Genomic DNA, 17,146 nt, shown 5'->3' with positions numbered 1-17,146 from the left:
TTATCAGTGGTGGACCTCTGAATTGCTCCACCTTTATCCTGTTTGTTGTATTCTTCCATGAGGTTCTCCTGTATATACTGAAATAATTTAACATTATGCTCAACTCATTTCTGCTATGTGTATCTTTCAAAATGTATACATTGCTAATGGATACAACTCTTCAAATGAAAAAAAATATAAATGATTGCTTTTTGCTTTGTTAATATTAAATCGATTAGAAAGATAGAAATATTTCTTTAAAAAAGTCCATTCTTCTAAATAAAACAAATAGTTTAAATAACTAAAAGCAAGTTCTTAGAAACAGAAAATGTGACATTATTGTTAATATTTACTCTATGGTAAATAAAATGCACAAACAAGCAAAAGAAGGCAATTTTGCAATGTAATAACAATCATAATTTTTATTGCTAATTTGAGCTTTAAAATACAAGGGACATTCAAAAACTTTCTGCACTTGTAATAACTTTATTTATTAAGCAATTTCAAAAACAAATTACATCACTTTTCTACGTAGTCACCTTCGTTTGCGATGCAATTTTCCCAGCGTCGTACCAAATTTTTAATGCCCAATTACTTCTCCTCCCACCTTCACCGTTTCCAACAAAAATATAAAAGTGCTGAAACCTTTTGAACGACCCTCGTATATTTAGTAAATAGTATGCTTTATTTTGCACTACACTGTCTAGTTAGAATAACATATTACACAAATATGATCCAAACAATTTAAGAATTTGTACTTTATGAGCCTGGTTCGACTTGCAGGTTTCGTACTTCAGGTGGGCAGTTCAGGTTCCTTTGTTAAATTATAACAGCTGGCCTCTCACAAATGCACATTTTCTTTGAGCGACCCAAGCCAGAGGAGAAATTTCTCTTTGATATGCAGGCATGAGTGCCACTTCGTTCAAAAACATTTTGAAATGCATATCTGAAAAAAATGAAAATGGACCCTTTAATATTTGCAAAGCTATTTGAAGAAGCTCACACTAGAAATTTGATCATTCAAAAAACTGAGAGCTTTGTTTAGATAATACTAAGGAGTGCAGCACAGTTGTTCCCCATTGGGGCTTGACAACAAAATTCTACTATAGATATGCATACATTTAATATTATTTACATTATTTGAATCAATCTCTTTTCATCCATTTTTTTAGCCATACTTTTTCTGATATCACCAAGAACTACTGCAAGTAATGTGACCTAATTGCTCCTGTTCATGTCTCTGTTTTAATCTATTTAAATTAGGAATCAATTTTAAAATGAGTTCTTTGACAGAATTGAACAATCACGTAGCATATTGTACAAGAGTATTTAAAAACATGTAAAAACATAAAATCATGTTTAAAGTAAACATAAAAATTCAGGCAGCCACAAAAAAACAATGATATTGTACTCTATTAACAAATGATTCAAATGTTATTCTTACCTTTTGTGTAAAATCAAAATAAGATTATATCTCAATCAACTCCATTTGGTACCCTCACTAATTTAATTAATATATGTTTTTACTAAGCCTTATGTCCAAATAATAAAGCATCATTTTTAGATTAGGAAAAGAAGTAAATCAGCTTTGTTCTTTCTCCCTCTTATTCCATGCACAATCTATATAACCTTGCATGCCTCATTTATAAAGTACTGAAACAAATCTAAGTTTTAGTACAATCTAAGTTAAGTAGAAATTAGGGCCTTTTAAATGCTGGTGAATGTTTTTGAAAGCTTTGTAATGCTAAGTACTTTGTTATCTGGTACTTAAGATTATTTGTTACTTAGTGAGTGTTTCAAGATACTCTTTGTAACTAAATTACTACTTAATCTCAGTCATAAATTAACAAATGAACCATCCTACTCATTATTTTTAACATCTTTGATTATTTGGACTTTTGTCTGCGATTCTGTCACACAAGAGATTGAAGTTGCCTTAAGTAGATCATAAAAAACACACTGATCTGAACAACATAATAACAATTACAACAACAATAATAATAATAATGAGTTGATGTTACAATATAAATATAAAATTATAATGTAGGCTACAGACTAAAACTAAAGGCACTCGTTATATCTTGAACACCTGCAGACAATCTGAGTACATAACGAGTTAACTACTCAAACTTGCTATGTAATCAGTCACATCATTTAAAGTCAGAATCACCCTTTATTACCAGCAATGACAATGGCAGCTATCCAGGGAATTGTGCAACTTAACCAGAGATGCAGATGCAGCCAAAAAAGACAAGTCACGAGTCTAAATTCTCTTTTGCAGATGGACAAGAACCCCTTAGACCACCTCAGTAATCGGCACCTAATAAAGAAATACAGGCTGCCCATGAGTGAATAATGACCCTCTGGTGTAGGACAAACTGGAAAGAGAAACACATCAGAATTTTGCCCTCGGCACCTGATGCTAAATGTTCAAGTGATATGCAACCAGCCATCTGGGTCTTTTAACAGACATTGTGGCCAAGGAATACAATTGATGTTTATGTCTGCTTTGGCTCAGCCTTGGAGTGTGTCAGATGGCAAGGGATGGCGCATTTTCTGTTGGCTGGATACTGGGAGACACTGGGTATCCTCTTTTTGAATACCTAATTCCAGTGTTGAATCCCCAAACCTTTGCTGTGGAGAGGTAGAACACTATACGTCAAACCCAGGTGCTGTTGTGGAGTGAACTATGGGCAATTCCGCACGGGGTCTTCCATGAGCCTTAGAAAACATCCATCCATCCATCTATTTTCCAACCTGCTGAATCCGAACACAGGGTCATGGGGGTCTGCTGGAGCCAATCCCAGCCAACACAGGGCACAAGGCAGGAACCAATCCCGGGCAGGGTGCCAACCCATCACAGGCCTTAGAAAACAGCACTTCTTAAGTTTTTTCCCACCTATATACTGTTGTTTTAACTCCTTTTTTGTGAAGTGTTTTTTTTTTCTATTGCTACTCACCATTGTTCTTTTTTGCAACAAAACCTATGCCATGTTTTGAGCCCATTTATAGATATTCGACTAAAAGGTTTAATTTTAAAATACAGTATATGTCTGCATTTCATGTTTTATATTTTGTGATTTTTGCATTTTTTAATTGATTTTTTAATTATTTTTTTTACATTTGCTCATGTCTGGTGTGGTAATATAATATATATTTGGCAACTGAAATATGTGCAATAAATGTTCCTGTTATTGACAGTCAGCTTTTCTGATATGGAACGCTAAGCAGGAGCCTGAAAAAGAAGTACTTTAAACTCATTCGTTACATGTCAAATAACGAAAGGCTATTGTGAAACACTCACTCATTCTCTACCTAAGTTGTTCATTATCTTGTTCATTATTCACCAAGACAGATCACTTTCAGGAAACGCACCCCTCATCTTTTTTAAGGTCATGCTCCATCCTTTACACAATGCAGTGCTTCAGTTGTATAATCTCTTTATAGTATCCACATTACAATTCGCCATTGCCCTTCTTGTGCCTTTTTGAAAATATCCTAAGCTCACATTCACTGAAGCTGGCAGGAAATGTTTTCACACACAATGCTATAAACCATGCTCTCTTCTCTTCTCCCTTTGCTCTCCCAGCACTGTCTGTGTAGTAAAGCCCCAAAGCTGGGATTATATTGCCATTTATTCACCTGGCCTAGAAATTTGCATCTTGATATGTCCATTAGCAAGTTGTAAAAATAACCAGCAAATACTCCAAAATGCGAAAGAAAACCTTATCCAAGGAGAACAAAGACAAAAAGCCAAACAGAAACCTTAATGAATATCGAAATATGGGAAAAATCTCATAAGGAAATTTATTTCATAATTTGCTCTGCTTTACTTAGATAAAGTTAGCATTACTTAAACATAATTTCATATTGTTTTAATCACATGGTGTGGGTTATGTTTTAGATGCTATAATAGACAAAATTTATTTAAGTGGTATAGCATTCCTTACATAGCCTCTAAGCTTTACAATGATTGGCCAGCAACAAAGTAAATGGAGATATCAGGTTCATATATTTAAAAATTACTTTACTTTCATCTATTCCTCATATAGTTACTAGTGCAATTAGATCATTAATATATTTTTTTGTAGGGGAGGAAAAGCAGACAATGTAACAACACAGACAGCTAATCCACGTGGAGGGTTAAAAAACAAAAATTAGAAAATATGACAATGTGTATCTTCTGCTGAGATTTTTGAGTTCTGCAGTTCATGCTGCATTTGTATTTTAAAAATAATAATAATACATTTTATTTATATAGCACATTTCCTTTTAGCATGTCTTAAGCTGTTAATTTTTACTTTTTTTGCAGATGGCCTTATAAATCAGCTAGAGGCAAAATATGGCAATGCAGAACAGAAGCTGGTCTGTAAGGTGCCACAGTTGTTAGTGCACTGGCAATGCAAACAGTTTAATAAAATGGATATTGTCTATGAAGTAATTAATGCTGGATATTAAACATTACTGAAGGACAGTGGGGTAACATAGAGTGTAGGTCAGCAGACCCCCATACTCCCTATTTGCAATTACAAGAGACAAGTTTACTGAGGGTAGCCTGGCCCTTTAAGGAGATTTGGGGTTCAGGATTTTCACCAGGGTGTGCAAATTGTTAAAACTATGATTAACCTAACAATATCTGTACCACATTTTAAATATAAATATAAACAGTTGCTATTTGGATTTAACAAGTTTAATGAATGTTTATTTCCAAACACAAAGTGATTGCAATACTGAAGTCTTGCATCTTTACTGAAAAGCTGGTGTAGATGAAAAGGTCTAAGTTTAGATTTAGCCAAGCTGATTACTCCATGATGTGGACATTAGGATACTGTAAGAGCAATGTTTTATGCTAATTATTCCAGTAATAATAGAACAGTGTCTACATTTACATTTTCACTGTTCGTTTTTGTTGGGTCTAAATGTGAGCAGGAGGTTTTATGTCTATTTATTTAGAAACACTGCAAAGATGGACATTAATTCTTTTTTCAAACTGACATTGTGTCACCGAGAATTAAATCTATTTCATCAACATTATGTCCAAGGCTGGAGTTCTGGAAAGTGTACTAAAAATACACTTTTCACTGCATTGATTTACCTCTGTGGAAAAAAATAACCTGCCACTGCAACATTTTTCAATATGTCTTAGAGTATCCAACAGACATTGTATTTGACGAGTGACTTTGCCAGACCTTAAGATTTATTAATGTCATTTCTACTTGTTAAGAAATAGATAAAACACTTAATGAATATGTGTGTTGGTTTAACCTTGAGTCATGGTTACATCCTAAATAACCTATTTGGAAACAGAGCAAATGAGAAAAGGCATAAGAAAGAGTATTGCTCAACAGATTAAAAACAAAGTGTTGAATCCAATACATATTGCCATTTATCTAATATATAATTAAACACTAAGGTCTGTGTGTCTGGTCCCTCTGAATAATATGATTGCTCAGTTTGGCTTTGGTGTGATTGGTCAATTTTGCTTTGGTGACACAAAGAAAGGGGAATTGCTAGTATGAGACACACAAGGAGGAGTAACGGTATTGGAGGCATGCTGAGAGAGTCGCCGTCAAAGATGGCAACTATAAAAACACACAGGAGGTGAGAAAAGTGCCTCCGAAATAATGACAGAGACTGAGAAGCACGCTTTATGGGAACATGGTCAAAAGAGGGAGCATGAGTGAAGAGACATTCCCACATGCAAATACAGAGGAAAGTTGCTGAAGGTACATGCAGGGCAACAGATAATAATATTCTTAAATTATTCTATTATCTGTCTTAAAACAGGTACTGTGACTAGTATTTTAATAAATACCGCAGGCAATCCCAATCACTGAACATAGTTTTTATAGTTTCAGATACTATAGTACATCCTTATACCACTGAAGAAAAAGAAGGAGGTACTGGGTTTTTCCAATTAAGCAATATAAAACTGCTGAGTGGGAAACATAACAAAAGCAGTTACATTAGAAAAGTCATTGAGGAAGGGTGTTTAATTCAGAATAACTCCAGAGAGGGCAATAAGAATGGCATAGTACAAATACTGTATATTTTCTAATCTAATCCACACCCGAATCTAATCCGCATTCAGTTTTTGGTGATTTCTTAAATGAAAAAAAGTTAGTTTGCAGTTCTAATCTGTACCTTTCCTTCAAACTCTCCTTGCCAGCTCACGACACAATATTTCAGTGTTAGATGTTGAAACTTGGAAGGTGCTTGTTCCAATTTGTCGTGTACCATAGTTATGGAAATCTAAAAGACTCTCATATATGGCAAAGTTCAAACGTGAAGTTATTCGGTGCACAGAAGAGAAGGGAAACCGCAAAGCCGCTGCAATTTTTGGAATTGATGAAAGCAACGTTCGACTGTGGCAGAAACACGAGGCAGTGATCAGCAAGTGTGAGGTGTCACAAAAGAAATTTACTGGATCCAAGAAAGGGCAATTTCCTGAAATTGATGATGCAGACTTCACATTCTTTCAAGAGAGACGCAAGACTGGACTGTTTGTGAGTTATGATCTACTTCGCGAGGAGGCGATGAAGAAGGTCATATCTTTGAACATTCCTCAAATTCATTTTAAAGCCAGTAAAAAAAAAAGCTGTTAAAGCCATTGCGGATCCTGCCAGTGAGTTAACAGAAACTGGAAAAATCAAATGCGTAGCTCCTTCAAAAGTAACATGGTGTGTGTTGGCTGCATGGTAAGCCATCCTGGAGAGCATTATAGTCAGATCTTTCAAGAAATGTTGCATAAGCAATGCTTTGGACAGATCAGAAGATGACAATCTATGAGAAAACAATGGCGAAGATATATGATGATAGTGCCTGAAAGGAGAGCACAGGCAATGATTCAGTTATGAATGATAATGGCGAGCCGGGTGAATAATAAATGTTGATACTTTTTCTCTTTGCTTTTATTTTTAATTCCCTTCAGCTGAAAGACCTACCCCAAGAAGTGTAATAGCTAATAGCGCAAATATATTGTTCTTACGGCATGTACAGCTCTTGACCACGAATCTAATCTGCATGCGATTCTAATTTGCATTTGATTTTTTAGCCCTCTGAAACTGTAAGAAGGGTGCGGAAAATATGGTACTCAATATGGTATATACTGGTAAATGTCCAGTAGACTGTGTGTTCAGGAAACACGATAAACTGGTCTCTGATAGCACCTCCCAGAGGTTTTAAGAAGACCTAAAATGAGAGGGGTGTGTGTATGATATATAACCTGTTTGAATATGTTAATTCATATTCAGAAAAAATTAAGAAAGTGGAATTCCCTCTCTGAAGTGTGTTTTTCCACTCCTGTCTGCAATTGTAAAGATTCTCCACCTTACATTAAGACATCCATAGCAAAACTGTTGTGTAGACATTAATGTAATTTTAAAGTTACTCCTCTATCTGTAAGGATGCTTAATAGCAGTGTCTTAAGAGTAGATCAATTTAGTTTCTAAAACTGATACTTTAATTATATTTACCAATATCTCTGACTAGCAAGTCAAGAAAAATGTTTCTACAGCAGGCAGTTTTTCACGCAGAGGTAAATCAAAGCTTTGAAAATGTAATTAAAATATACAGAATATTTTATATGAGTTTTCCTCACTGGATATTTCAATAAAAGGAGAAGTTCCATTAAGGGATGTAAATGACTGCACCAACAGTGACTCAAAATACTGCCCATTTTAGTAAGAGATCTTTAATGGCATTTTAGCAACTGGATTTTTTGGTATACATTATTCAGGGAGCTGCAGAGTTAGATGTAATGGATTGTATAAGAAGGTTTCTGGCTTCTAGATAAACCTGAATAAAATTACACTAATGCACTAAATTACACTAATTACACTAAATTACACTAAAATACACTAAATTTGAATAGTCCATTTTTACTGTACCATATAAATGTTCATATTTAGGAATTTAAGACTACACAAATATTCATGAAGAAAATTAACCCACAATATTAATTAACAAATGTTTATTAATCTTGTGCCAATCAAATAAATATGTATCAATACCTCTACAGTATTGCATTGACCTGATTTTTATACTTAGGTATTTAGGAACAGCCAACAAGATATAAGAACATTTTATACAATGGAGAAAAAACATGATAATGAAATTCTGAGTCCACATACTATGTTTTCCAGTTTATAAAACAATAGAGTCTAGTTTCTTAGAAATGTTAACCATGCAGAAAGGCAATTACAGAGTTTAAGGAAAGAATGCACTGTGAACTAACATGCAGCATACTGTCTAATAGTACAACGACAAATAGGTTATTATAAAAGTAAGAGTGCAAGAAATACATTATTAAAAAGGAATTTGCATTTAACATTAAAAACCCTAAAAGATCAATTGCACTAATACTTGAATCCTCTTTTAGAAAGTATAAAGCAGGGCTCTTCCAATTGGATAAATACACATTCTCACATCTCGGAAGAAATGATGAAGTCAAAATAAATAACTTTTCCAGTTCCTAAAGTTTTTAAATATGTTCCCATTTACATAATTTGTAAGATTATGGGTGGTGGTATCCTCATTTAATTAGAAAAAGGAAATGACCCCATCTGTGGCAATCTCTCTTTCAGAGGTGTATGGCGGAGAAAGGTTTGGTGTTACTGCACTAAATTATGCCACCTGATCATAAAATAGATTTTAACAACAGATTGGGTGCATTTTAAGAATATCATCCCGTTCCTTTTAAAAATGTTATCTTGTTACCTCCTAAAACTTGCAAATTAGGAATGTTATCTTATATCCAGAGTTGCATTTAATTGTGATTATTTTAGTTAAATTTTATAATCAGTGATATGTTTCTAGTTGATTTCTACCAAATTGTATAATAACTGAAGAAAATTACATTTTACTACACTACTGTTCCATGCTTACTTCCTTTTGATGTGTTCAGGTAAGTCATAGACCAGATGCAATATGCTCCTTGACTGCAACCTAGCAATCCTGAGCTTTATATTTACCTCTTCTGTCGCATTCTTAAATGTATAATAACTTTTTCCATCAGCACCAGTGGATTATAAATTATTTAATTAACCAGAAGGGAAGTACACTGTGATAGTATACTGTGTGAAGAATGCCTCAAACATTGATTGATTCATTGATTCCTTTAAACACATTCTTAAATAAAAAAAAATAAAAGGCTATACCTACCTGTCAAGGGGTGATGCATCAACCCACTTCCAAATTTGACTGGAGTCTTTCCTTAGTCCAATCCAATAAAAGCCCTCTGCGTTCTTCAATATATTTTGCAGAAATTCCTAATGGTAAAGTCAGCCAGACAAAGTCTGTCAATTTTTATTTGAAATACTTGTTCAAGTCTATTCATGGGCAAAAGGGTTCCAAAGCTTGCATTACTCACGAAAATAAGACTATGTGCTTAGTATTGTAACGTTTTTAAATTATTCAATAGTCTGGCTTTTGCATAGATTTTGATATTATTCAAAGGTAAGTGTATTATTGTGAGTTATAACGACCAAAAAACAAAACAGGTACATTACAGAATTGTAGTGCACTAGGAAAGCAACAGATGAACTGACATGGACAGACAGAGCTAAAACAGTATAGAAAGAAGTAGACTAAGTACAATAGGTGTCACTTTCAGTAACTGCTACACTATGGATAAACTGTACATAGTCTGTAAACCAATTTTTAGTTTAATAATTTTTACTAAAATTGATCATCTTCCAAAAGTGCTTTATGTCCTCACAAGTACAGTGTACTTAAATATAAACAGTGTAAATACAGAGAGTACAAAATTAAGCCTTTCAACAGGCTGTTTGATTACATCTTGCCTGAAGAAGGGGCCTGAGTTGCTTTGAAAGCTTGCATATTGTAATCTTTTTAGTTAGCCAATAAAAGGTGTCATTTTGCTTGGCTTTTCTCAACAGGCTGTTTGTTAATGCATAGAAGTCAAAATGAGTTGAATGTTTTAATGCAGCGGTTGCCAACTACGGTCCTGGAGGACCACCATGGCTGCAGGCTTTCATTCTAACCCCTTTTTTAATGAGTGTCCTGTTTGTGCAGCTAATTATCTTCTTGTGAATTCATTTTAATTAAATTGCTTTTTTTAAGATTTGTTCCCCTGAATTTATTCATTGTTCCTCTGAATTGCTTCATTTCTTTCCTTTAATGGCACCCAAACAGAAATAAATGTAAAGTGAGGGAGCTAACAGAAAACCAACTAAGTCAGGGCCTCAAACTCCAACCAATTTCACTCCAACCAGCTGCTTAATTAGGTGCTGATTCTTGTTTTTAATTAAACCCATTCTTTAATTCTATGGCTTGTTGCTGCTCTCGTGGTGCATTAGCAGACATTTCTGAAATTGTTGATTTCTCTTTTCTAAGAGCTCTGTTAAAATGTTTTGGGGACCTGAGCAGATCGACATTCCTGAGACCTTCATCTTTCTTTATTTTCAGATATTGTATGATGGACACCAGTTGTTTTGGCTCATTTTGTATCTCATTATTGTTTGGCTGCTAATTAAGGACAAAGAAACAATTAAGGGGTCTTCAAGAGCAAGTCAATTAAAATTAGTTCAAAAGAAGTTAATTAGCAGCAAAAACAGGTCACTCATTAAGAAAAGGGTTAGAATGAAAACCTGCAGTCACGGTGGTCTTCCAGGACCGGAGTTGGCGACCCCTGTTTTAATGTTAACAATTTATTTCAATTTCTGTTAGATAGTAAAGACTGTTAACTTTAACTTCTGTAGTTTTGTCTGTTCAAAAAAGTTTTGCTGTGAGTGGCTGGAATCCTGTGTTATGCTCCAGATTTGATCTGATCGAAAATCACTTCCCATGATTTTTGAACAGATCTCGCACCCTTGGCTTGTATTTCTGTCTTTTTCAGTTGTGTTGTCATAGAACAAGATACCACCAGCCAGGACACTTTCTATGCTTATCCATTTACTTGACTCACATATCCTCTGGTGCTTCAGAAAGAAAAGGTGTTTGTGTCTTTGTCAAAATATACAAATAATAGAATTAGAACTTATTACAATGTACTTTCAAACTCTGGCAAGAAAGCATTGATTCTATGAGTTTAAGCACTATAGAATATGTTGTTCAAAAAAAAAAAAAGAAATTATAAAAATTGCTCGCTAAGTTTAATATGACTTTTATGACTATAATATATGCATTTTGCAAATTTCTATCTCATATGTTAACAGAAAAAATCTTTAAAAACTAACTTTTAATTAGCACTGTTCTCACGTTCTCAGCAAACACCATGCACTACCAGAAACTGACAGTGTTTAGTTTGTATGTTAGGAGTACTGCACTGAGCTGCAATTGAAACTGGAAAGGAACTAAGAGAAAATAGAAATGGCAACTTAAGAGTTGATAAATGCAGACTGCTCAGCCTGAATTCACAAATGGGAGTTCATCTCATGGACTTTTATGGCTGATAAATGGCTGAAAAACTGCCTAATTTGTCTGAGTGGCAACAGAGAAACTAGGAAGATATTAGACAGTCGTTTTGAAGCAAAATCAGTGACAAATTCTATCAAGTAGTAGAAGGTTTAGAGCACAATACAGAACAAAGATGGAAAAATGTCTAAAAAGTACAATAAACAGTGCAATGCACTGTACAACAAGCAATAGAAAGTTTTTTTTACATATATATTGAGTATTTCCAATATAGCAATTTAAGCAGAAACAAATTCACCTATTCTGGGACCTCTCCCAACTCCCAAGGTATTCATTTTTTAATGGCATTATACTTTGCAATGCTTAAAAAAAATATGAAACAAAAACAAAATGGACCAGCAATTTTGGCATAACACATGCTAACTTAATAAGTGTTTCTGATATGGATGTCTGCAACACTGGAGCGCCACAAGAAACAGTCCTGTCTCCTTTTCTGTTCACTCTGTACACCTCAGACTAAAAATATAACACCAGGTCATGTCACTTGCAGAAATTCTCAGATGACTTTGCACTTATGGGATGTATTGATAAGGGGAATAAAACAAGAGTAGGTGAGTCAGGTGGAGAACTTTGTTTCTTGGTGCAGATGCAATTTGTCTACAACTTAGCATCAACAAAACCAAGGGACTGGTTATTGACTTTCACTGAACTAAATAGCCTCTGTGTCCAGTTACTATTCAGGGATTGGATGTAGAGCTGGTCCACGTGTACAAGTACTTAGGGGTCTACATAAATGACAGGTAGGACTTGTCTCATAACACAGAGGTACTACAGTGCATCCAGCAAGAATTCACAGCACATCACTTTTTCCTTCTTTTGTTATGTTACAGCCTTATTCCAAAATGAATTAAATTCATTTTTTTCCTCAGAATTCTGCACACAACACCCCATAATGACAACGTGAAAAAAAGTTTACTTGAGGTTTTTGCAAATTTATTAAAAATAAAAAAACCGAGAAATCACATGTACATAAGTATTCACAGCCTTTGCTCAATACTTTGTCGATGCACCTTTGGCAGCAATTACAGCCTCAAGTCTTTTTGAATATGATGCCATAAGCTTGGCACACCTATCCTTGGCCAGTTTTGCCCATTCCTCTTTGCAGCACCTCTCAAGCTCCATCAGGTTGGATGGGAAGCATCGGTGCACAGCCATTTTAAGATCTCTCCAGAGATGTTCAGTCGGATTCAAGTCTGGGCTCTGGCTGGGCTACTCAAGGACATTCACAGAGTTGTCATGAAGCCACTCCTTTGATATCTTGGATGTGTGCTTAGGGTCGTTGTCCTGCTGAAAGATGAACCGTCGCCCCAGTCTGAGGTCAAGAGCGTTCTGGAGCAGGTTTTCATCCAGGATGTCTCTGTACATTGCTGCAGTCATCTTTCCCTTTATCCTGACTAGTCTCCCAGTTCCTGCCACAGAAAAACATCCCCACAGCATGATGCTGCCACCACCATGCTTCACTGTAGGGATGGTGCCAGGTTTCCTCCAAATGTGACGCCTGGCATTCACACCAAAGAGTTCAATCTTTGTCTCATCAGACCAGAGAATTTTCTTTCTCATGGTCTGAGAGTCCTTCAGGTGCCTTTTGGAAAACTCCAGGCGGGCTGCCATGTGCCTTTTACTAAGGAGTGGTTTCCGTCTGGCCACTCTACCATACAGGCCTGATTGGTGGATTGCTGCAGAGATGGTTGTCCTTCTGGAAGGTTCTCCTCTCTCCACTGAGGACCTCTGGAGCTCTGACAGAGTGACCATCGGGTTCTTGGTCACCTCCCTGACTAAGGCCCTTCTCCCCCGATCGCTCAGTTTAGATGGCCAGCCAGCTCTAGGAAGAGTCCTGGTGGTTTCGAACTTCTTCCACTTATGGATGATGGAGGCCACTGTGCTCATTGGGACCTTCAAAGCAGCAGAAATTTTTCTGTAACCTTCCCCAGATATGTGCCTCGAGACAATACTGTCTCAGAGGTCTACAGACAATTCCTTTGACTTCATGCTTGGTTTGTGCTCTGACATGAACTGTCAACTGTGGGACCTTATATAGACAGGTGTGAGCCTTTCCAAATCATGTCCAGTCAACTGAATTTACCACAGGTGGACTCCAATTAAGCTGCAGAAACATCTCAAGGATGATCAGGGGAAACAGGATGCACCTGAGCTCAATTTTGAGCTTCACGGAAAAGGCTGTGAATACTTACGTACATGTGCTTTCTCAATTTTTTTATTTTTAATAAATTTGCAAAAATCTCAAGTAAACTTTTTTCACGTTGTCATTATGGGTGTTGTGTGTAGAATTCTGAGGAAAAAAATGAATTTAATCCATTTTGGAATAAGGCTATAACATAACAAAATGTGGAAAAACTGATGCGCTGTGAATACTTTCCGGATGCACTGTATATAAGAAAGGGTGGAGCAGGCTCTTTTTCCTTAGGAGACTGTGTTCCTTTAATGGGGGAATTGACTTCCTTCACATTTTCTACAATTCTGTGATGGCCAGTGCTATTTTTAACTTTGTGGTGTGCTGGGCTGGTAACATCACTTCAGGAGAGGCCCACTGAATCAACAAGTTAATTAAAAGGGCAGGCTCAGCTATGGGACACCCTATGGACCCGCTGGAGGTCATGGCAAAGGATAGAATTAAAATAAAACTGAGTGCCATTATCAACAATACTTCACATCCTCTCACTGACACACTAACACTGAAGAGAGAGAGAGAGAGAGAGAGGTCAGGAGCACGCACTGGTAACAGCACATTGCCACACTAACCACACGACAAACCAACTCAGGATCCAGATTAGGACCTGAGTGCAGCCATGCAACAGGTGACACCTCAGCACCACACTAGTTCAGATGGAGTGGAACAGTGTGAGGCAGAGGACAAACTCAACTTTAATGAGTGGAAGGAGAGGAAAGACAGAGAGAAGGAAGAAGAATATTTTTTTGTAATTGTAGGTGTGTTTCGGGCTTGTGGGGCTAAGAGGTGCCCCCTACAGGTCACAAATGTTATGTTATTATAGCCCACCTCTTTAAGATGGTGGCTTGCATCCACCGCTCTTTTGCTCTTTTACATTAGAGGGAGTTAACACTAGAATTACCAGAGTCTACGAAAAAACTCATAGATCCGGCCCACCTTAAAACCGTTCTCACCTCTCTTCTGTCTTCTAAATGTGCCGATTAAGAGGAGCAGCGAGCAGCCGGCTATTCCATCCCCCACCGTCGCAGAACGTTCACTAAGTTTTCCCAGCTCATGCCTTGTTTGATTACCTGGGAGTGACTGAACTGCTGGAGTTTTAGAATAGAAATAATAGATCGCTATTTGGAATACATGCATTTCATGCGTGTTTCGTTTCTACAGTAATCTGTGTAAACACATTGCTAAAACAGAAACTTTTTCATATTTTAGTAATAAATGTTACAAAATGTAGGCATAAACTATAGAATGTGTAAAGCCCGAGTTCCTAAGATCAACACTTCCACAAAAGCTTCACACACCATATAACAGCTTCTGTGGCGTAGCGTGCTAAGATTTGCCTCTCAGACTGAGTAGCTTTTCTCTGCCTCACAAACATGAGTTCAATTCCCCGCTGGGGATAAAGTGTTACTTCTTTTTTTTCTTTTTAACCTCAAACGGACATAAAATTTGTAAATTGGTATGCACTGTCAGTTAATGAGATCGTTATATTTTCATGTGGGATGCTCCTTTTAAAATATTTTTTTAACAATTGAGACTGCAATTAACATGAACAACTGTCCTTATAACTTATTTTTTTCAAGATCCATAACACACAGACAGACAGAGCACTGCGTAATACAGAGACAGACAGGCAGAGATATACAAACAAACAAACAGGGAAGGCACATGTACTGAAAGGAAAAAAAATCAACATGTGCATTGTTTCTGCAGCACTGAATAAGCTCACCCGCTCTAACATCACCCCTCCCCCGATCTGGCTCTCTAAGTAACAGCGCAAGTACAGACGCAAACCAAGTGTAATCAAGAGTACTGGTTCGATCCCCACTCACTCCTATATTTGCCGTTTTCAGTAGTAAGCTGCTCTTTTTGTTAATATTATACAGTACACACATGCACTTGATTTGTGTCTGTACTTGCGCTGTTACTTAGAGAGCCAGATCGGGGGAGGGGTGATGTTAGAGCGGGTGAGCTTATTCAGTGCTGCAGAAACAACGCACATGTTGATTTTTTTTTTTCTTTCAGTACATGTGCCTTCCCTGTTTATTTGTATATCTCTGCCTGTCTGTCTCTCTATTACGCAGTGCTCTGTCTGTCTGTGTGTTATGGATCTTAAAAAAATAAGTTATAAGGACGGTTTGCTGACTTGGAGCACCACTGCCTTACTGTGCCACAGAGACGCGAGTTCGATTCCCAGCTTTGAAGAAAGTGTTTTTTTTTCCTCAAACGGACATTGAATTTATAAATTGGTATGCACTGTAAATCGTTAACTTTAAAATGTCAATCGCGGTTATTTCTGTTGATTAATTCATGCTTTTTTACTTAGAGTCAGAAGAGGAGCTTTTTCAGCTTATTCAGCTTCTGATCTGACTCAAACAGCGCAAGTATAACTTCACACCCAACCTGACGCTGTTCATTTTCAAATAATATTGCATTACTTCGACGATGTTTTCTGATTGGTACTATTCGCGTCATAAAATGATTTCTTCAAAACGTCACATATATTTGTCTCTTTCTTTTTTTAAAATGTGCGTTGTAGCACTCAGCAACTGGCCACCTGCATGTTCTTGCGCACACTAAATAAGACAGCGCTATATGCAATCATCAGATTCAAATGTTAACAGTTATATAGCACAGAATGGAAATCAGCAGTTCTTAGCATTCCACCTACTGTAACTTGCTTTCTTTTTTCTTCGGTTATAGTCTTGAATAAAAGTGCACTTGTTTTGTTATACTTTTACATCAACATATGTTCCTGTGTTTGAGCTACATGGGCATGCTCAAAAAATACACGTATAATGCCACGAAAAGTGCATGCAGACACTTCAGTTCGCAAGCATTGGTACGACAATGCAGTCACAAGTACACTGCAGAGCTTTAGCGCGTCTTTATGTGAAAACAGCATCAAATGGGGAGTGTCTGATGATTGCATATAGCGCTTAAGTTACTGCTTTTTACTATGCTTTCCTCTGCATGTCCTGGAGTACAAAAGAAACAGCATACAGCAACACGTGGGGACTGGCAATACTGGGGGAAAAAAACACGCGGTCGTATGTATCGTGATACACTGCAGAACTATAGCGCGTCTTTATGTAAAAACAGCAGTGTCAGGTGGGGGGCGGTAGGGATGGATCCTGAACGTGACTGAGACAATGAAAAGTGAATTTTAAAAAAATAAAGCTAACCTTTACAAATATCATAAATTACACCGGCTGTTACAGACTGAAATCAAATGTATCTTTTTATTCTAAAATAGTGACAATAAGAACACTACTCAAATGGGAGTTGTGCAGGATCGAACTCATGACCTTCTGATTCCCAGTCAGCGACTGATACTGTTACGCCACAGAAGCAGTGATAGTTAAGTTATGTCAATGTCTCACACTAAGACGGGTTTTTTTGGCGGTGGCTTTTTTTTGTACCTTTTGTGAAAGTGTTTCTTTGATATTTGGACTTCAGGCTTCATACATTATATAGTTTATGCCTACATTTTGTCATTTGCTACTAGAATATTGTAAACCGTTTCTGTTTTAACAATGTGTTTAC

At 36.5% G+C, this 17,146-nt stretch overlaps 1 protein-coding gene across 1 annotated transcript in view; it reads right to left on the bottom strand.

Annotated features, from left to right (window-relative positions):
* Positions 1–488: 488 nt before the first annotated feature.
* The window catches only part of LOC114657642 (natural killer cells antigen CD94-like), a 29,313-nt gene continuing 12,655 nt past the window's right edge, over positions 489–17,146 (bottom strand). Inside the window, exons 4-5 of the mRNA XM_028809517.2 lie at positions 9,142–9,248; positions 489–925 (exon numbers count right to left, since the gene is read on the bottom strand). Coding sequence (XP_028665350.2) covers positions 799–925; positions 9,142–9,248 — 234 coding nt within the window. The 3' untranslated portion in view covers positions 489–798. The remainder of the gene's footprint in view (positions 926–9,141; positions 9,249–17,146) is intronic.

The sequence above is a fragment of the Erpetoichthys calabaricus genome, chromosome 9, assembly GCF_900747795.2.
Source record: "Erpetoichthys calabaricus chromosome 9, fErpCal1.3, whole genome shotgun sequence".
NCBI classification, from domain to species: domain Eukaryota; kingdom Metazoa; phylum Chordata; class Cladistia; order Polypteriformes; family Polypteridae; genus Erpetoichthys; species Erpetoichthys calabaricus.
The sequence above is the reverse complement of the archived record's forward strand: the minus strand, read 5'-3'. Positions and strand labels throughout refer to the sequence as shown.